General features: G+C 43.7%; 1 protein-coding gene across 2 annotated transcripts in view; it reads right to left on the reverse strand.

The window, feature by feature from the left end:
* The window catches only part of DAPK1 (death associated protein kinase 1), a 217,151-nt gene extending 194,453 nt beyond the window's left edge, over positions 1 to 22,698 (reverse strand). For both annotated transcript variants that reach the window (XM_040355494.1, XM_040355493.1), the window contains exons 1-2: positions 22,557 to 22,698; positions 10,759 to 10,916 (exon numbers count right to left, since the gene is read on the reverse strand). In XM_040355494.1, coding sequence (XP_040211428.1) covers positions 10,759 to 10,820 — 62 coding nt within the window. In that variant the 5' untranslated portion in view covers positions 10,821 to 10,916; positions 22,557 to 22,698. The remainder of the gene's footprint in view (positions 1 to 10,758; positions 10,917 to 22,556) is intronic.
* Between the last annotated feature and the right edge of the window lie 398 nt (positions 22,699 to 23,096).

Below are 23,096 nucleotides of genomic sequence, written 5' to 3' on the forward strand. Positions count from 1 at the left end.
GAAGCAGGTTTGGCAGGTGAACTTGCTGTAAATTACTTTAAAAAATATATATAATAATATATATATATATATATATATATATATATTATTAGACATTGCCTTTTAGGGCTGCAGCAAAAAAAAGAAAAAAAAGGAAATTGCAAGGGTATTTAATTTGTTGTGCCTGGAGTTGAGCTTCAAAGGGACACGTAAATACACATTGAGAGTTATCTTTATATTTGCCAAATAACATTCCATGCGATTTTCACATGCCTACTTGTCCATATTTAAGGTTTGACCAAGTCAAAAAATTTGCGGAAACACAATGAGAGGGAATATATATATATATATATATATATATATATACACACACACACACACACACACTATATATATATATATACACACACACACACACACACACACACACACACACACACACACATATATATACATATAAATTTTATTACAACATAATAAAAAAACATATAAACAAATACCCTGTATGGACGCAGTTACCCAATAATAGTTATAAACAACTGAACCTACGCTACAAAGATTTAATAAATGTATCAAGGTAAGAAGAATTTCTGACCAAGTAATGCCTCCAAAAACGTGTTTGTCGACACGTTTTTCTAAAATATTAGCTTCCTCAGGACAGATACTAGGTGCTGGTAAACTTGTAGCTCAAGGCAGTGTTTCTCAACTCCAGTCCTCAAGGTGCCCCAACAGGTCATGTTTTCAGGCTCTCCATTATTTTGCACAGGCGATTTGATCAGTTTCACTGCCTAAGTAATTACTACAGCCGTTTCATCTGAGAGAAATCCTGAAAACTTGACCTGTTGGGGCACCTTGAGGACTGGAGTTAAGAAACCCTGGCTCAAGGTATGGGAGAACTTGACCAGACTGTCAGACAACCAAAAAATATGAAATTGCATATGTGTGTCTATGGTAGTAGGATACACATTTATCATGTGGTCTATAGTAGATACCACTGGTATGTAGTGGTCATGTATAGGTATTAGAGTATAAATCACACAAAGCAGTAAGTGGTCACAGATTCCCACTAGAAGTGTCTTCAATACAGTATCAATAGTAGGGGTGTTGAATATAATCGTTGCATCGATGCATCGAGATTCGGGGGCCCCCGATTCTGCATCGATGCATGTGACCCCAATAATCGATGTCGGTGACGTCATCCCGACTTGCCCCGCCCCTCCCGGGAGAGCGCTCCGAGCGTGTGTTTTAAAATGCTCGTTTTGCAATACATGCTGCTATAATCCATTCAGGGGACACTGCTGCGTGTGCTTTTTAAAATATACTGTGTTTCATTCCTATATTTCTGTCTGTATATTCCCCTTATGTGACTGCACGCTCTGGCCCGCCTCTCACCTCCCACGTGTCTCCTGAAGTCAGCCCCGCCAGCCTCTCTTCTCATCTGATGGCTACAGTACAGACGGTGGGCGGGGCTGAGAACTCCCACTGATGTCGGGAAAGAGGAGAACGAGAGGCAAGAGGCGGGCTGTACAGGACAGAGGCACGTGCGGAATATAGAGCATACACAGACAGAAATGCAGGTATGAGAAGCTTTATATATTTTAAAAAACACATGCAGCAGTGGACATTTAATGGTTTAGAACGGCATGTATTTCAAAACGGGTACTCTTAGTTACAGCTGTATTCTTTTTCCTACATGTGCTCTGTGTTGACATTACCCTGATCTCCTAAATTTGCACATTCCATTGTGTTAACTCCTAGTGTGCTGGAATGTGTGAACTTGGGAATCCAGGGTCATTTCAATACAGACACAGTACAGGGAACTTCACAGGGCTGTTTGCTGTGGATTATAATCTCTCCTGACCTCCCAGCACCACATGTGTATATGTCTGTACCCTGTAGTGCACCGGATTAGTGCACTACTTATAGCGGAGTTCCACCGTTTTTTAGTTTAGTAAAAGTCACCAGCTACAAAAAGTGTAGCTGGTGACTTCAATTAAACTGACACTTACCTGTCCCTCAGTCCAGCGATGCGGCCGCACAGAGTCCCATACCTTTCCCCGCTCCTCTCCTCAACCCCGCCATATCTACTGTGGGCACCCGGCCATGATAGCTTACGGCTTCATGGCCAGGCGCGCACCGTTATCTGCCATTGGCCAGACAATCTTCTGGGACCTGTGTCCCAGAAGATTGCTGGCAAGGAGGAGCCACCTAGGGCGACAGGAGGAGTCACCTAGGCAGCTGTGACAAAAAGTCCCATTAAAAATGGCAGGGGGCGAGGAGTGCTTAAAGCAGAAGTTCCACTTTTGGGTGGAACTCCACTTTAAGGGAATGAGTTTATTTTTATTTAAAAGCAGAGTTCAGTAAAAAAATAAGTTATTAAAAGTCAGCAGCTTCAAAAAACAGTGTATCTTCTGACTTTTAATAAAAAGACACTCAGCTGTCCCACAATCCAGCGACGTGGCCACCCGAACCCTCCATTATGTCCATGGCGCTGGCAATACTACTGTGGGCATCCGGCTGTGACAGCTTGCAGCTTCACAGCCAGGTGCACATGTCTCACTGCGCTGTCCTGCATAGCTGGACAATCTTCTGGGACCTGTGATGTGTCTCAGAAGATTACGGGGATGAAGGGCCACCTAGGCGGCCCAAGCGGAAGTGAGAGCTCGTTGGTAATCTTGATGCATCGTGATGCATCGCGGAATCGAATCGAATCGAATCGTTGACCAGATAATCGTAATCGAATCGAATCGAATCGAATCGTGAGACCGGTGAAGATGCGCACCCCTAATCAATAGTACCGAAAAGTGGCCCGTGCATACCGGACCAAGTTATTAAATTGGTAAGTATACAGTATACAGTCCCCTTAATTATAGAGGCGAATGGAATATCTGAATATGTAAATACTGCACTTATCCCATAGGGGAGACCTTTGTTGAGGCCCAAGTTGGTATTGCCGCATACCCAAGGGAAAATTGTGCACTATAGGCAATACATTGAGGATCCTAGCTGAGTGTGTGAACAAGTAGCGCTACCTTTTAAACAAGGCTTCTTCTTTCTCTGGTCAGAGTGCAACAATTGCAAACATTCCCATAAACTTATATAATTATAATGTATTTTATGACTGAATAAAAATAACTGTATCCAACGGCAAGCCAACTAGACTTAATATCTCGTCAATGTGGGACAGCAGCACTAATAAAACCATAATGCTAAACTAATGAGACACATTAAACAAGTGCAGGCTGTAACGGTTACTGCAATAAAAGTAGTGCAAAGTGCAAGTATTTCCCTTTCTCTTTGTGAACATAAAAAAGGTCACAGAATTCCACCTGAAGTTTACTCATAAACCTGCTAAAATTCTACAGAAAACATGAAAGCAGTTTACATCTTAATTAGTAAAGGACATGTTTGGATTCGATTTTAATATTAGTTCTATAAAGCTGCCGAAAGACACAAGAGTGTAGAGGTGCGTTCGATTACTAATTTTCCATATATGACACTTATACAAAAACGCATGGACTGTTTGCCTTAGCGATCTGAATGGAAGCGGGAACCTATCAAAACCAGGTACCCCCCCCCCAAAACAAAAGTGACAATTGTTAAAGGGGGGGGGATGCAAACAAGCGGAAACCCCCTCTCTTGGGAGTAGTTCCACTTTAAGTTTAATACAACAAAAGAATGCAAGACCAAGCATTTAAAATAAATAAAATAAAAAAAGTACTGAAAAGGTAAACACTAAAAAAAAAAAACACACAACACACGGATGCATTTCTGGGCCTGGAACTCCTAGGTGTTGCGTCTAGCCACATGTACAAATTAAAACCACAACATACAAGCTGGTAGACGCAGATTCAAGCATAAACATACACACAGAGGGGCAGATCCACATACATCTGCACCGGGCGCAGTTACGGCGGCGTAGCGTATCTTTTTTTAATTTGAATACACAACGAATCCGCGCCATAAGTTACGGCGGCGTAGTGTATCTATCACGGCGTAAGGGCGCGGAATTCAAATGGATCTAATGGGGGAGTGTTTTATATTAATACGTCGACGACTCGACGTAAACAACGTTTTTTTGGAACTGCGCATGCGCCGTCCCTGGGGGTATCCCAGTGCGCATGCTCGAAATTAAACCGGAACCCGCCAATGCTTGCGACGGTGACGTCATTCTATGCAAATTCCTATTCCCGAACGACTTACGCAAACAACGTAAAAAATTCAAAATTGTACGCGGGAAGAACGGCCATACTTAACATTGAGTACGCCTCAGTATAGCAGCTTTAACTATACGACGGAAAAAGCCGACCGCAAACGACGAAAAAAATGCGCCGGCCGGACGTATGTTCGTGGATCGCTGTAAATAGCTCATTTGCATACTCAACGCGGATTTCGACGGCCGCCGAAAAATTGCAGCTTAGATCCGACGGTGTACGCCTGTCGGATCTAGCCGAGATGCCGTCGTATCTTGTTTTGAGGATTCAAAACAAAATATACGACGCAGGAATTTTGAAATTACGCCGGCGTATCAATAGATACGCTGGCGTAATTTCTTTTTGGATCTGCCCCAGACTGTCTGTACCAACAGGCGTAAATTCATACATGTATACGCTCAGATCTGCATTTACCAACATACAAATGCATCTTGCTTGTACAGGCAGCTATACGCAACACCTGTGACTCTTGGGCACAGAAAATAAGGCTGTTTATACAGTGTATAGCCATCCACACCCAGATGGATGAACCCGTAACATCAATGTTTCCTTGGATATCATATTAGAATGTTGCCAATTCCTATTATTATTATTATTATTAAAAAAATCAAATACACCTCGCACTCATTCTCATCAGTCTGTACCCCAAAGTCCATCGCACATTGTTCTTATGATGCATCATCGTTTTAAGAGTTACCTACTGCCGCAAAGACCTTTCAGGCACTGCCGCTGGGATGGTGGGATATCACCATAGCAAGAACCATCCCTTTAAAAATAAATCTTAATAATGGTTGCAGCATTATGGTATACAACTGCACTCCTAGTAGAAGGATACACCTTATTTCCAACCTTGTTCATACTCAGCCATGCAATTGCATTTATATAATCTACGTAATCTCCCTTGTTTACACCTCTACTGCCTACATATTGTAGAGATGGTGGTTCTCTATCACTTCCTTGTACTTTACCCCGATCTTACCAGGCCAGGACTTCACTCACTAAACGGAAAACCACAGGAACGCAATGACCTGCACTGTCAACACGCTCCCTGAATAGAGCCATGGAATTGTGTTTTTCAAGCATACAAAAAATGTATGCACACCACTTATAAATCAACAAATGATGTGAACAATGGATCCATTACCTTAATTAATACCGCACATTCCAAAATACAAACTACACATATCTACGATCCTCATAGAGAACATGTTTAACTGGAGAAATGTCACACTGCTACAGGCAACTCTGCTTCTGTCTAGGATAATACAGTAGTAATATCAGCCAACAAAGGACACATGCAGATAATCAACGATCAATCGCCACATCTGCCCAATAGCAGCCAAATGAGAAAATTCTCACCTCACGCAAAGTCCCAAAACTCTTCATTTCCAAATTCTTATACCTTATCTATTGTATGGTGTCATTAGCAGCAATAGATCACTTTGGCAATGATTTATTGCATCAGGGAGACGCAAAGTCTTCTCATTATAGCCAAACTCACATGATTTGCCATGGATGTCAAAAGATGACATCATAGTACAGTACTTCCCATTAAGCACAATCTTATGAAGAGCTCTGTAGCAGAAACTCAATCCAGAGAACCGATCAATTTACCTGAACTGAAGTCTAGAGGCACTTGGTGCACATGCTGCACGTTGGGCAGCAAGAATCTAACCAAAACAACATCTAAGGCCCCGTACACACGGCCGAGTTTCTCGGCAGAATTCAGCCAGAAACTCGATCGGAGCCGTATTCTGCCGAGAAACCCGGTCGTGTGTACACTTTTGGAGGAAACCGACGAGGAACTTGTCGAGCCAAATAGAGAACATGTTCTCTATTTCCTCGTCAGTCAATGAGGAAACTTGGCTCGCCAAGATCCTCGGCGGCTTCATAAGGAACTCGACGAGCAAAACGATGTGTTTTGCCCGTCGAGTTTCTCGGACGTATGTATGGGGCCTCATGCACAGATATTCAAAGCATCCCTGTGGCAACCATACCAATTGGGACGCAGTGGCAAACTGTGTTTCTTATGCATGAGGTAGCGCACTGAAATGAATGTGCTGCCCTACACGGCAACCTGGTAAAAATGCCCGCTTTCCAGCGTACACACAAGTGTGAAGCGAGCCTAAACACAGCCTGCAGTCCATCGGCCATAAATTTTGCAAACTATATATAGAAAAAAAAAAAAGGACTTTAGATCGCTAGAACAGAAGATTATATGCAATACGTATTTTATTCTATATACATGATAACGTTATCAGGTTTGTACACTGTCGATAGAGAGTGTTAAGGTTACATGGACAACATCCTGTGGCTTCTGCATTCTCAACTGAAAATAGATTAACCATTAGCTTGGTTTATTCCACTAAATAAGGTAATTTCAAGACAACAGATACAGGGGTCCATTCACTAAAGAAAGTTACTGCATGACATGAAGGCCACGTGACTAATTTTTTGGGAAATATCGCATTCGATAATAAAAGGGCTCATCCAAGTAAAATATTGAATGTGAGGTAAATACCACACATTTGTTAGAATAGTGAGGTAAATACTGCCAAAAAAAAAAAAAAAAAGAAGATAAATCATTAACCACTTCCATACTGCGCAAATTTCAGCACTCCTCTCCTACATGTAAAAGCCATAATTTTTTTGATAGAAAATTACTCAGAACCCCCAAACATGTTAGGGAATAAAATGGTGGTAATTGCAACTTTTTTTGTCTAATGTGACAGATGTTATGCTGAGTAAATAGATTCCTCACGTCACACTTTAAAATTGCGCACACTCGTGGTATGGCGCCAAACTTTGGTACTTTAAAATCTCCATAGTCGACGCTTTAATTTTTTTTTACAGTTTACATATTTAGAGTTACAGAGGAGGTCTAGTGCTAGAATTATTGCTCTCGCTCCAACATTCGCATGTGTGGTTTGAATGTTGTTTACAGATGCGGGCGCGACTTGGGTATGCTTTCGCTTTAAAAATGTTTTTCCTTTTTTGTTTACACTTTCCTTAAAAGAAAAAAAAAAAATGTAAACATCCCTTGTAATGGGAATAGTGCGCGATTGGTCTTTTTAAAAAATGTGGGGTCTACAAGACCCCCACATCTCTCCTCCAAAAATAGTAAATGAACGATATGATGCTTTTCATGTTTACTTCAGGTTGGCCCGGACGTGACCTCATAACGTTGCGCCTGGGCCTCCGAGAGTCATAGAGATTGCTGTGGACCATCTGTCCCTTGGAAATCTCTATCCCTTCCTTCCAGGGACGGCGGATTCTTTCTCCAGGTGCCCAATCGCACGGGAGAGCCTGGAGAAGCACCGGGGGGTGGCGAAAGCCCCCTCCCATCACCGGTAAGAATGATCAAGTGGCTGAAAAGCCACTATGATAATTCTTGTGGTGTAGGGAATCGCTGGCGGAAAAAAAGAAACGATAACTGGATGATGCCTCTAGCTGCAGGGATCATTCAGATATCACCACTGATGACTGCCTTGCGCATGGAAGTGGTTAAAGACAATTCACTAAAAAATAAAAAACACATTCTGTATTCATCACCTGGTGCTTGCTGGTGACATGTTAGAAATGTACAAAACAACAATTTGAGGCACTCTGCACTGGCCAGGAAGTGAAAAGTATACAATATATCAGTGTGAAAACGTTCTCCTCTGAGCTCAGGAATGAAAATAAAATTTTTATACATTTCATCAGAGGGAGACCGTTTTGTGACTGACATCAGCCTAGAATGTGATAGTTTCACAATATCGCTGAGTGCCTTCTGGCGCAGCGTTAGCCTGCGAAAAAACACATTAAAAAGCAAAATTTTTAAGTGCTAAATACAGCAAAACATAAATATTTAACGCATTAGTTAACGCCGATTTTTTAGTGAATTGACTACTTTTGAGATAAATAGTTATTTTAACTTAAAAATTAATGCGGTAGTTTGTGAATTGACCCCAAATATTTATTCCCCAAAATTCACATTGCTATTAATCTAATTATTAAAAAAATGATATCTATATTTTTAAATCTAATATATATTTGCATTCCTGTAATTTAACATACCGTAGATGTACGGTTTATTGAACTAGTTTGGGATCCAGAACTAGGCCAGTACAAATACGCGGAATACAATGCAGCTCTAACCAAGCATAATGGTGCAGATAGGCACAATGTACTGAGAGTGCTGTTTAATGGGACTGTAGGGGGCTGTTGTATTTGGTCTCTGACTGGGGCGGGGGATGGAAGTACAGCAAAATGGGACATATTGTAATTGAAGAATTGAGTGCATTGTTGTGTGATTACTATAGTCTTAATAATGGGCGCAGGGAAATACTCCTGGGGAACCCTCAGTATCTTCCATAAAATATCTTTTGTCAGTTATCCATGCGCACCAATTCACTAACCACAATTTCTGCACATTAAATGCCCCCTTATTCCTAGAATACTTCACAAGCCACAGATACGTGGATTTTTACTAGAAAATGTTTCTACTGCAGAAGTTATAAGCTAAACAAACACATCATAGAACAAAATGAAGTCACTAGTGACAATAAAATTGATGACATCACACATGTCCACATCTAGTTTTAGAAGGTATCAAAACACAAAGGCAAATCCACTTTGCACTTCAAGTGCACTTCAAAGAGCACTTGGAAGTGCAGTCGCTGTCAATCTGAGGGGAAGATCTGAAATGAGGGGGAAGCTCTGCTGATTTTATCATCCAATCATGTGCTAAAATGCTGTTATTTTTCTTGGATGTCCCCCTCGGATCTACAGCGACTGCACTTCCAAGTGCACATTCAGTGCAAAGTGGCTTTGCATTTCGTAAATAACCCCCACAGTATGACTGCCGATTATCACACAGAATTGGTTTCTCCCAATCCATGCTACAAAAGTTTCTACACCCTACATATCCGTCAAACTTTTATATCTTAAAGATAAGCCATTTAAAAATTGTAGTCAACTTTAAAATAAAACTAAAAAGGCAAAACACTACCCCCCCCCCCCCCCCCCCCCGTTTTGGATACAGGAATGATGGATTAGAACCCTTGTCAAGTTTTTAATTGCCGTCTGTGTCCCTGTTAGGGAGATTTGCCTTCTCCATTTGTACCGTTTACCCATCATTTAGACCCCTTTCACACTGAGAAGTTTTTCAGGCGGTACAGCGCTAAAAATAGCGCTGCTATACCGCCTGAAAAACTCCTGCCCAGCAACCTCAATGTGAAAGCCTGAGGGCTTTCACACTGAGGCGATGCGCTGGCAGGAGACAAAAAAATCTCCTGTCAGCAGCATCTTTGGAGCGGTGAGAGGAGCGGCGTGTATACCGCTCCTTCACATTTAAAACAATGGGAACCGCGGCAATACCGCCCGCAATGCGCCTCTGCAGAGGCGCATTGCGGGCGGTATCAACCCTTTATCGGCCGCTAGCGGGGGGTTAATACCGCACTGCTAGCGGCCGAATCCCGCGGCAATCCCGGCGGTATAGCGCCGCTATACCGCCACCGCGCCTCCCGCCCCAATGTGAAAGGGGCCTAACAGTGAAAGCAAAAAAAATGTCCCCAGAAAGGTAATAGAGGGGAAATCTTACAATGGGGACACAAGTTCTGGTGACTTGGAGGTTCCTGAGAGGTATCCTTAAATTGCAGTGATTTCCTCTCACTTCCTGTTTTAGCTATGGGACAGGAAGTAAAAGCAAATCTCCCTGAAAAGGAACAAAGATGGTAAAAAAAAACACACTTCCTTTGCGCTAACCAAAATAAAAAAAATTGCTTTGCCTATAGTTCCAACTTAAAGAAGAAATTCCTATAGCTTCTGATGTCAGAGGCATTTAGAGCTCCAAATATAACAAAGTCATTCTTTTTCTTCCTGAAGCTAGAACAGCTGCTAACATAATGTAGCAAAACCAGACATGCAGAATAATGTAGCCACTTGTCTACAAAATCATTGAAAATCAGCTGGGAGCCACACAGTATCTGTGGTCACCTGTACGTGCCACTGACAGCTATGACATCCTGAGGAGTAGGAATTTAAAAAGAGAAGTTTGATTTGCGAATATAAAAGTACATTTTGGTGTTACATACAAACTACAGTAATCAGTAGCAAACACAGTTTGATCACAATCAATTTAGAGTAGACAAAAAAATAGAAGATATGTGCTTTTTAGCTGCTAGGAGCCGTCATACTTTATACATTCTACTTCTCCTACATAATCCCCAGTATGAGGCTCTGCAATCTTTTTCTAACCAAACAGGCAAAAAAAATAAAAAAAGCAAAAAATAAAAAAAGCACCTACATCCTTGTTAGGAAAATCCATCATACAATCAGAAAACAGTTATTTGTACATATTGCATGAACATTGCAGCTCTGGCTAGTCTAATCGATGGTCAAGGGACAACCAACACAACAGGGAATTGGCTGAAAAAGTCCATTCCAGCTAGTATGTTCTCTACCTCTGATGTACCAAAGTTGCTGGAAACCTTCAGATCTCTTATTCAGCAATCAAGAAGATGCCATAACCAGAAATAAAACTGAGTAAAACAAACTTCATCGCACTGCTTTTCCTGCTTACCTTCCAAGTTCTTCCCCAACCTCATAGTAGTCCTCCAGGTTTTCCTGTCTAAACACTGTCATGGTGCCTCAATGCTATGTGCAAGCCTGCTGCTTTCTACGGCTGGAAGTCATCACCACCCAGTCAGATAGCCACCATCCATGGGCATCTTACATTTCCTACAAAAGAAAAAAAGCAATCATTACTATTTTGTATACTTGTACAGTGCCTCACGCAAAGTCCCCCCCCCCAAAAAAAAAAACGTTCTTATACTTGACCAGGAAGCATTGACCTAGTTTGCATTACTGGACATTCTAAAACAAGCTGACACACTAGTATCAATATCAATAGTAATCATCAGCAATCTAAGGCCTTGTACACACAGGGGCCCGGATTCAGATACAATGGTGTATCTATCCGCGGGCGTAACGTATCTCAGATACGTTACGCCGCCGTAACCTAGGGCACAAGTTCCGTATTCATAAAGAACTTGCGCCCTAAGTTACGGCGGCGTAACGTATTTGGTCCGGCGTAAGCCCGCCTAATTCAAATGTGGATGATGTGGGCGTGTTTTATTTAAATTTATTGTGACCCCACGTATTTAACGGTTTTTACGGCATGCGCCGTTCGTGAAAGAATCCCAGTGCGCAAGCTCGAAATTACGCCGCAAATTGGCATTGCTTTAGACGTGAACGTAACTTACGTACAGCCCTATTCGCGAACAACTTACGCCAACGACGTAAAATTTTCAGAATTCGACGCGGGAACGCAATACGCCGTCATAACTGCTCTCTGAATCCGGGCCAGGATGTTAAAAATGCTGCTTTTACAGGCATTTGACTTTTTTTTCTGTCTCTTAATGCTCCTCTATGTTAGCCTGTGTGTCCATGCGCAGACAGGCATTTACAGGCGTTTAGAGGCAGAAAACGTAATGCTCCACCGGTGTGTTTAGAAATAAACGCTAGTGCATGGATACATTCTGAATGCATTAAAGGGGTTGTAAAGAAAAAAAAATGTTTCCCTAAATAGCTTCCTTTACCTTAGTGCAGTCCTCCTTCACTTACCTCATCCTTCCATTTTGCTTTTAAATGTCCTTTTTTCTTCTGAGAAATCCTCACTTCCTGTTCTTCTGTCTGTAACACAGTAATGTGAGGCTTTCTCCCTGGTGTGGAGAAAGCCTCTTGAGGGGGCGAGCAGGAGTGTCAGGACGCTCTCTACTTTGCAGATAGAAAAAGGAGCTGGGCATCCTGACACTCCTGCTCGCCCCCACCCCCCTCAAGAGGCTCTCCACACCAGGGAGAAAGCCTTGCATTACTGTGTGGTGTTACAGACAGAAGAACAGGAAGTGAGGATTTCTCAGGAGAAATAAGGAAATTTAAAAGCAAAATGGAAGGATGAGGTAAGTGAAGGAGGACTGCACTAAGGTAAAGGAAGCTATTTAGGGAAAAAAAACATTTCCTTTACAACCCCTTTAAAAATAAAATGTTCATAAACAAGCATGCAAAACGCAGCTTTAGGTGCATTTTTACAGCTGCATTTTCTTCCACTGGGGCAAAGGCATCCGGGGAGAAAAAAAAAACAAAAAAAAAAAAAAAACATCCCGTGTGCATTAGGCCAAAAAAATAAACGATTATAAAAAAAGGAGTTTGTTAAAAAAAAAATGAAATAAAAAATAAATAAAAATAAATGGTCCTTGAAATCATTCTGAAGCAATGAGATATAAAATTAACTGTCAAAAACTTAAAAGCAAAAAAAAAAAGTTGTATAACAATTACGCTTTTAATAAAAAGAACATTGAAAGAAGAATAGAAAAGTTTTTTTATTTTTTTTTTTTTTTTTTTTTTTTTTTACAGGACACAGCTAATTGTTTGTGCAGATTCTACAGTAAAACCTTGGTTTGAGAGTAACTTGGTTTGAGAGCGTTTTGCAAGACAAGCTAATTTTTTTAATAAATTTTGATTTAATATACAAGCGATGTCTTGATATAAGAGTAGCGTCATGTCACAACTGGGTATAAAAGAGAAGAGAGGAGCCTCTAAGTGTAGCAATATGGTTACATTTAATGAAGGTACAACATTTAGCAACTTATTGCTACACTTAGAGGCACCTCTCTTCTCTTTTATACCCTGTAAAAAAACGCTTTGATATACAAGTGCTTTGGATTACAAGCATGTTTCTGGAACGCATTATGCTCGCAATCCAAGGTTTTACTGTATATGAAATAAAGAAAGACAATACACAAGGGTTAGAAGGACCCTGCTCACAAGAGCTTACAATCTAAAAGGCAGGGCTAAATGATACAAAAAGGTAATCACTGAAAGAGATGAGCTGATGGAGAAAGTCCTCATTCACACAAGTGGTAAAAACAGGGGTTTCAGACACATTTTTAACACCCTGACTGCCCGCTGAAAGCCTAACATGCCAGCTGGAGGGGATCCTACACATACTGCAGCCGTGTCTTTGACAGAATGCACTGCCCCTCAAACTCACCCATTGAAGTCTGACTGTCAACTGCGAGCTAAATGCTTGATGTGCAGTTGTGGATCGATAGTTCAGTGCAAAATAAATCCCAGTTCGTCATAAAACCCAACAAAAACAAAACAGGCATTCAGGAAGTGGCAGTTTTGCCACCTGGAAGCAGTAGCTCTACCGCCCTCTGAAAAGTGATTCACATTTTGCTTTTCAGAGGGGACGTACAGACTTCCGCCAGTGTGAATTTAACCTAAAAGATCAGCGGTTAGGTAAAGTCTTTCCTGAAGTGGTGGGTTTTCAAGAACCACCTAAAATTGGAAAGATTAAGCACTGGACAGGTTGCAGTAGAAAAAGTTCCAAAGGATGAGAGAGGCTCTGTGGAAGTCATATAGGTAAACATGGGGAGCATGGGTGGAGGTGATGAGAAGTGAGAATGCTAGAAAGCAGGAGGTGGAGCTATGAAAAAGACTAGTCCTTATACTAGCTTATTATAGTGTATAACATAAAACCTTTAAAAAAAATTATTGAAGAATATTGGCACCCCCCCTCCCAAAAATAATTATATATTATATAGAAAATAAATAAAAAATAAGATAAAATAAAGAAGATACAAATAAGAAATACAAAATAAACAAATAAAGATGCAACATAAAAATTAGCTGAATTTTTAAAAGACCAAATAAGTTGTCTCATTTCCTAGTGAGTTTTCAAGAACCACCTAAAATTGGAAAGAGTAAGAGCTGGACAGGTTGAGAGTTCCAAAGAATGGGAGAGGCTCTGGAGAGGTCATGGAGGTAAACATGGAGGGGGAGGAAGCAGGAAGTGTGACTATGAAAAAATAAGATAAAATAAATAAGATAAAAAAAAAAAAAAAGATAAAAACAAATAAATAAGAAAGATACAAAATAAACAAATCTATAAACAAAAAAAGATACACAATAAAATGAGCTGACAGTTTCTAAAGGCCAAATGAGTCATGTCATTACCTGGTAGTGTGTGGGAAGGTTTGCCAAATCATCCTGTCTTATGAGGTTTATGTAATATACTGCTAATACTGGTCCTATCACTCATCATGGCACTATACATCAGCATAGCTTACATAGCCAAAGAGTTAGCCAGACATTTACACACAAACAATGCAAAGTATTCACGTTTTACATAGACTGCAGTTTCACTTCCTTCATTACATCTACAACACCCTCGGCACATTTCTCTTCCCCTTTATGTACAATGGGGTCTTCGCAAAAAGCATTTCACTCCACCTACTTCTATGAATTATGGCCTGGGTGCAGCATCACCAGTGTGTGCAATATGTCAATCCACAATCATACATTAAAGGACAACTCTAGTTTCACTATCAAAAAAAACAAACAACAATCTTCCTTCTACTCTACAGCATGGGAGAGTCATTCTTTTGGTGGCCGAGTCTCTTCTGGATAATTCCTATTATAACTTGTGGGATGGGAAAGAACGGTTACTTACCCAAGACTAGTTCCCGCAGCCTCTTCTCCCCTACATTCTAGTGGTTAAATACCCGCAATGTCATCAAGACCAATGGAGAGCCCACAGCCCTGTTCTGGACGCAAGGACGCTGAAGAACAGTCCACCGCTGGAGCATGGGGGAAGCACCACCTATCAGGGCAGCAGTGGATCTGGTAATATAGTGCGGCTTACCCGTTGTTAGATTTTTTTTTTTTTTTAAGTATTAAAAGTGGTTTCAAAACTCAAAGCATCAAATATGAACAAAAGCTTATCCCTCTATAGTTTGTAATTATTTCAATCCACAGCACCAAGTGTCACTTTTGTCTGCTGCTTCATTCCTCTGCTATCAGCATGAATCACTTCTGACACCAAGAGAAAAAAAGGTGACAGAGGAGGGACCTCTGACTGACTGACAGCCTCATCTCTGTTTTTGTGCGCTATGTGAAGGGTGGGTGTGTCCCTTCCCCCCAATCAGCTCTCAGTGCTCGCCTTACTGAGCTCTTCAGAGTGTAACTTCAGCTCATTGCCCCCTTTTTCCTGAAAGCTCAGGACAAGCTTTAGGCTGGATTCACACTTATGCAGTGAAAATTTCAGCTCTCTTATCTCTCTGCAGAGAGATAAGAGAGCTGTTCAGCAGATCATCTCAGTTTTAGCTGCGAATTTGGAGACCTAGGAGAGGGGAGGGGGGAAGTGTATTGAGGTGAATGAGAGAAATCCTTAAGAGAAATTAACACATCTGCGAATCAGATGCGTGCCCATAGAACAGGGGTGGGGAACCTGCGGCCCGCAAAATCATTACATCCCCCCCCCCCCCCCCCCGCTGATTGTGTGTCTGCGCGGCCGTCAGAAGGAGCCGATGTTTACCTTGTAGTTCCGGCTCCTTCTGACTAGGGGGTGCAACGGATCGTCACCGATCCGTGATCCGAACGGGTCACCCCGTTTGGATCGGCACACCCCGCGATCCGCGGAGCGCTCCGGAGCCTCGGCCTAGGAAAATCCCTGGCTTCGGCCTAGCTCCGAAGCGGCGGCCATCTTGGTACACCCGGCAGCGGCCCTCCTCTCTGTTCACACCCACAGAGGAGGAGGAGCCCGTGCTCGAGGGAAACACACGCCGCTGTCTGAGGTCTGCACTACTGTGGGGGTTACTGTCTGAGGTCTGCACTACTGGGGGGGGTTACCTTCTGAGATTTTTTTTTGCCGATCCGAAAAATGATCCGATCCGTTACTCCTGATCCGAGGAACGATCCGAACCGTGAGTTTTTTGATCTGTTGCACCCCTACTTCTGACAGTGCGAGTCACAGTAGATTGTGTTTTGGGGATTGGGGGAATCGAATTGTTTGACCAAATAACAGGCTAATTTTTAAGTTGATCATTTTGTACGGCCCCCAAATGATGTTACAAAAATCCAAATGGCCCTTGGCAGAAAAAAGGTTCCCCACCCCTGCCATAGAAGATAATGGGCCTGAATTCGCACCTGAGCCGCACCGCAATGACTAGAAAAACGCACACGTTTTTTCGGCAATGCGCAGTGCGAATGCATCGCACATATGTGAACCAGCCTCATTCAAAACAATGTATTTAGAAATGTTCTGCGAATTGGATGCGGTTTAAGCCCCACTCAATTTGCATAGGTGTGAACCCGGCCTTAGACTTCAACACTTTGAACAGCTGTAGAGAATAAAAAGCTGCAGATGGATAGGTACAACTTATGTAGGAAGATTTGTTTAATCTCTATGTATCACATGAAGCCAGTCACTTCACTAGGTATATGTAAAAGTTTACAACCACTTTAAAGGGGTGGTTCCACCTAAAACTCATTTCTAGCAATATATTCGTAAGACCCGTTAAGCCAGCCTACCCGCAGTGTCTTTTTTTTTTTCCCCGTACATACCGAGATCTCGGGGGTCTCGTCCCTAGGCGGTGGGCGTTCCTATTTGATTGACGTTCCTCGGACGGGCGCATACGTGACGTCACGACTTTCCGAAAGAAGCCGAACGTCGCCGCGCAGGTGCCGTATAGAGCCGACTCTATACGGCGCCTGCGCGGCGACGTTCGGCTTCTTTCGGAAAGTCGTGACGTCACGTATGCGCCCGTCCGAGGAACGTCAATCAAATAGGAACGCCCACCGCCTAGGGACGAGACCCCCGAGATCTCGGTATGTACGGGGAAAAAAAAAAAGAAGCCAGCCTACCCGCAGTGTAACGGGTCTTACGAATATATTGCTAGAAATGAGTTTTAGGTGGAACCACCCCTTTAAGCTGTTTATTTTCACATGGTTATGTTGCGAGCAACACACGCCCTGTCCTTGGATGGCTACGCTCACTCCCTCCATTGTATCTATGGATGAAACCATGCTTGTAGTTCAAATCGAGAGAGCAGCCTAGGATGACAAACAGGTCTTCCTCTCTTCATCCTCATTACATGGGTGGAGGGGAATTACACATGATAGCTTGTTGGAAGATAGTAGTGTTTATATTTTCAGGTCAGCTCACAAGAAGTGAAAGGGAAATTTTACTGGCAGAATTAAAAAAGGTATTTTCTCTACTACAGCTGTGGCCAAAAGTTTTGAGATTGACACAAATAGTAATTTTCACAAAGTCTGCTGCCTCGGTTTTTATGATGTCATTCTGCATATACATCAGAATGTTATGACGAGTGATCAGATGAAGTGCAATTAATTGCAAAGTTTCTCTTTGCCATGAAAATTAAATTAATCCCATAAAAAAAAAAAAAGTTCCATTGCATTTGTGAAGAAGGCTTCAGGGTGCCCAAGAAAGTCTAACAAGCACCAGGGCCTTTTAATACAGTTGATTCAGCTGTGGGATCGGGGCACCACCAGTGCAGAGCTTGCTCAGGAGTAGCAGCGGGTAGGTCTAAGTGCATTTGCACGCACAGTAAAGCTTAGACTTTGAGGAAGGCCTGGTGTCAAGAAGGGCAACAAAGAAGCCACTTCTCTCCAGGAAAAACATTAGGCACAGACTGATTTTCTGAAAAAGGTACAGGGATTGGACTGCTGAGGACTGGGGTAAAGTCATGTTCTTGGATGAATCCCCTTTGGGGCATCAGGAAAAAATCTTGTCCAGATAAGAAAAGGTGAGCGCTACCATCAGTCCTGTGTCATGCCAATAGTAAAGCATCCTGAGACCATTCATGTGTGGGGTTGCTTCTCAGCCAAGGTGGTGGGCTCACTCTCATCCATGAATAAAGAATGGTACAAAAACATCCTCCAAGGGCAACTTCTCCCAACCATCCAAGAACAGTCTGGTGAGGAACAAAGCCTTTTACAGCATAATAGAGCACCTTTCCATAAGGCAAAAGTGATAACCAAGTGGCTTGGGGAACAAAACATCGTAATTTTAAGTTCATGGCCAGGAAACTCCCCAGACCTTAATCCCATTGAGACCTTGCGGCCAATCCTCAAGAGTCGGGTTAACAAAAAAACTACTACAAATTCTGACAAATTCCAATCACCGATTATGCAAGAATGAGCTGTCATGTTGATTGACAGCATGCCAAGGCAAATTGCAAAGATCTTGAAAAAGAAGGATCAACACCAAATATTGACTCTTTGTAAAAAATGTAATGTAAGGGCCCATGCACACTGCAGCTCAAAGAAGCAGCTCCTACAGCCTTTTAAGCTCTGCCTGGAAACTCCCCTCCATGTTAGCCAATGTGTCCATGCACACTATATCTTCGAGATTTTACAGTAGGGTAACCAGACATCCCCGATTTCAGGGGACAGTCCCCTGATTGAGGACACTGTCCCCGGAACAAGTCTGTCCCCAGTTTTGTCCCCGGATTGGATTTGAACAGGGGCTGGGGCAATTTCATAGACAGTCAGTGCTCTTACTAGGTGGATTTTTTTTCCATTATCTGTCCCGATTTCTGATGATCATGTGCTGGTCAGAGCAGAGGGAATATTTCTTTAGTTTCGGGCGCATGCCCATTCCGCACCGCTCGCATGTTCTTCTGCCTTGGCTCAATCCCGGCCAGCCGCCTGCCTGCTTATCTCCTTGCCTTCCCTGGCGGAGTGATCTTCCACCGCTCCTCACCCAGTAGTAGCCGGGGGCCCGGAAAGTAAGACTTGACAGGCTGTGAGGCGGGCGGCGGCGATGGTCAGAGAGTCGCTGATTGCCGCCATTACTAGTAAAAAAATAAAATAAAATGTCCCCGGATTTCATTTAAAAAATCAAAAAAAAAAAATCAATAAAAAAAAAATCACCAAAATTGCATTTTTGAGAGGAGTTTGAGCAGAAAAGATGCCCAAAAACACACCAAAAAGCTGGAAAGATCATGAAAAAGCTCAAAGAAACTCAAAAACACACACACAAAAAAATTAATAAATGGGAAAAATTAACCGAGGGGAAGGTTTGTAAAAAAATAAATAAAAAAAAAATAAAACAAGACTTAAAAGAAACTCGATTTCAAGCTGAAAAAAATTATATTTGTGTCGTTCTCGAAACATTTGGCCACCTTTTCACAAAAGAAAAAAAAAAAATGGAAGGGTGAACACCCTACACATCCCACCTCCGAGTCCCCACTGTACAACCAGCTTTTAGGAGTGGAACCCCAACACACTTAAAGCGTGAGTTCACCCGAAAAACAATTTTTAACATTAGATTGAGGCTCATTTTGTGAAGGGGAATCGGGTATTTTTTTTTAAAATCGAAGCAGTACTTACCGTTTTAGAGATAGATCTTCTCCGCCGCTTCCGGGTATGGTCTTCGGGACTGAGCGTTCCTATTTGATTGACAGGCTTCCGACGGTCGCATCCATCGCGTCACGAGTAGCCGAAAGAAGCCGAACGTCGGTGCGGCTCTATACGGCGCCTGCACACCGACGTTCAGCTACTTTTAGGAAATCGTGACGCGATAGATGCGGCCGTCGAAAGCCTGTCAATCAAATAGGAACGCCCAGTCCCGCAGCCCATACCCGGAAGCGGCGGAGAAGATCTATCTCTAAAACGGTAAGTACTGCTTCGATTTTAAAAAAACACCAGATTCCCCTAGACAAAATGAGACTCAATCTAATGTTAAAAATTTAGTTTTTGGGTGAACCTCCACTTTAAACCATTTAGGCTTTGTCTTCTCAAACAACTGTAGCCTGTCAGGGCTACAAACTGGTCCATGGATTTGAAATTTTCCCTGCAGGGCTTCCAGGATAGATCAGAGCGTTTCTGATTGGTCAGCGCTGGCACATCACTCTGAAGCTCTGTAGAAGAACCCTGATCGCTACACCAGCTGCACCAACAGCTCATCAGCTACAAAGGTTAGTACAGCGGGGACTAAGTGGGGGGGGGGGGGATAGAGGGTGTTGGTTAATCCAACAAAAAGAAAACAAATGCAGCCGCCACATCTAAAGATTGGTAAACGGCAACATATGACATTGTTCGTGAGCCAAGATATCCTTTAACACAAAGCAAGACTATGAAGCATATACAGTAATCTGATCACTCAGGTCAAACAACTGATTTGGGATTAGAGTTGCACAACTACTATCTCTTTCAAGCAGTCTACAATAAAGACTTATTACAGGGAGCACTGTGAAAATCCTGCCATGGTGTGCAAAGTGCAGTAACCTCTGGTAAGGCATTTCACCGACCCTGGGCCAGGACAGTAAATAATGCATCGGTGCTGCAGGTTAGTGTGCCAATTTCTCTCTCTCTTGGGCTGGGTTCACACCTATGCATTTTTAGTGCTTTTTGCATTTTGCAGATTTGCACTACAGTCCATTTATCATGGTTTCCTATGGAACACGTTCTGTAGTTCAAATCTTCAAAATGCAAAAAGCACTAAAAAAGCATAGGTGTGAATCCAGCCTTAGCCCTGGTTCACGCTGATGCGTTCCAGTACACACAGTTTTGCATGTCAAGTGAAATAACATTGTTGTCTACGAAGGCCATTCACTATGTGGGGATCCTGTGCATGTTTAGTGCGGTGCGATTTTAATCTCCAGACTATTAAATTGCATTACATAGCAATGAAGGATGCCAATCCTGACACCAACAGCAAGAACATTTCAAAGGCAGTCAATTTCCCCATTAGGTCCGATCCTGATGGGAAGTGACGGCTCAGCCAATAGATTACTAGAAAGGCAGAAGTGGCTCCCCTAACCAGCTTTTAGGAGTGGACCTGATGGAGAACACATCTCTGGGATGACTGCGGAGCGAATTGCATAGAAGTCCTGTGCGCCTTCTAGTCTGTTTCAGGTCTGAATTCAGACCAAAATTGGACCTGAAACGATGAATAGGAACACCCTAGTACCCCTGCTGTGAGCCGCTCAGCACAGTAGTGTGAACTCAGACTAAATACATTCATCCATGGATTTTTTCTCAGAGAATAGGTGCAGGAACTCAACCACATCACACCCCAGAGTTCAGGAGTACACGTACCGAGTGCAGAGCTTGGGGTGCGCTATACACTGGGCTCAGAGCTCGGGGCTTACTATGCACAGGGCTCTGGGATGCTAAGTACTGGGCGCAGAGTTCGAGGCGCGCTATGTACAGAGCTTGGGGGCGCGCTGTGTACAGAGCTCAGGGGCGCGCTGCGTACAGAGCTCAGGGGCGTGCTGCGTACAGAGCTCTGGGGCCCGGGGGCGCGCTGCGTGCAGAGCTTGGGGGCCCGGGGGCGTGCTGCGTAAAGAGCCCGGGGGCGCGTTGCGTACAGAGCCCCAGAGCCCGGGGGCGCGCTGCGTACAGAGCCCCAGAGCCCGGGGGCGCGCTGCGTACAGAGCCCGGGGGCGCGCTGCGTACAGAGCCCCAGAGCCCGGGGGCACGCCGCGTACAGAGCCCCAGAGCGCGCTGCTACAGATCCCCAGAGCTCGGGGGCGCGCTGCGTACAGAGCCCCAGAGCGCGCTGCGTACAGAGCCCCAGAGCTCGGGGGCACGCTGCGTACAGAGCCCCAGAGCCCGGGGGCGCGCTGCGTACAGAGCCCAGGGGCGCGCTGCGTACAGAGCCCCAGAGCCCGGGGGCCCCCTGCGTACAGAGCCCCAGAGCCCAGGGGCGCGCTGCGTATAGAGCCCGGGGGCGCGCTGCGTACAGAGCCCCAGAGCTCGGGGCGCACTGTATACAGAGCCCCGTAAAATTTTCTGGCGGGCCTTGCGTTTTACCTATGTGGGCTAAGCCAATCAAATTTTACACAGGTAGAAACAGCTCCTTCCACTGGCTGTCAGAGTGGACCTGATGGGGAACTGCAAGCTAGTGAAAACATTCTGGCTCCGCCTTCACGCCCCAATAGGACCTCTCTATGCTGATCCACATGTAAAGTTGCATAAACGTTTACATGCGCAGAGCATTGCATTAATCATGGCAGAACCCACGTCCCCAAAACGCAGTGCTAAGGTACGCTGCACGACAGCTGTGGGCATGAGCCCATAGTCTTCCTTAGTGCTGCGTTCAAATGCGTAAAAAAAACGATAAGCATTTCAATGCAGAATTTCCTAGCGCCCTAAATAAAAGCTAAACCGTTTACAGCACCCCCAAAAAGAAAAGATCAGCCCAAAGCATTTGTTTTTGCCTGGTGAGGGGAAAGCCTGGATCAGGAAATGATCTGTGGATGGAGCTGTCACTGTAGAGAAGAGGTGTGCACACATCACACAGTAGTATTGTCACTGTATATAGGGGAAGGGGCAGGTGATAGAGAAGGACGAAGACAGTGATAGAGAAGGACAGTGATAGAGAAGGAGGACAGTGATAGAGCGCCCCCCAGCCCCGGGGTGATCCCCAGTCACGTCTCCCTACCATCACCTGATACAATGAGACTGCTCTATGACATCACTGTCCTCCCAATACAGAATGGGGGGGTCCCGCACACACAGGAGATCATCTCTAAAATGCAGCCCAGCCTCCCCCCCATCACCGCTTACCAGACAACACCCCGGCCCATCCAGATGGACGTGTCCCCTTCCAGCACATGCGGCCACGGATGGTGTGCCCGGGATCCACAGAGCCGACAAGCACAGGCAGCCAGCCGGCGATCACAATGACTGGGGAAGGAGGAGAGGCAGGAGGGAGGAGGAGGAGGAGGAGAGAGGCGGGGGAGGAGGTGGGCTGACAACACACACAGGGAAGAAAGGAGGGAGGGAGGAAGAGGAACACACAGGGCAGGTATAGGAGAAAGTACACACAACTTACCGCACTACTACTGCCCACTACTGCTATTCACTTTGCATTTGCTCAAATCTCAGCTTCAGCCCCCCCCCTTACCACTTGAAGACCAGGCTTTTTCTGACACTTTTGTTTATAAGTTTAAATCAGTATTTTTTTTGCTATAAAATTACTTATATCCCCTAAACATTATACTATGGAGATCATTTACATTTTTTTATGTCACGCAGCATTTGTGCAGCGATTTGCATTCTTTTTGAAAAAAATAAATACATTTTAATAAATTAAGTAAAAAAAAC

Source organism: Rana temporaria, chromosome 1 (assembly GCF_905171775.1).
Source record: "Rana temporaria chromosome 1, aRanTem1.1, whole genome shotgun sequence".
NCBI lineage: Eukaryota > Metazoa > Chordata > Amphibia > Anura > Ranidae > Rana > Rana temporaria.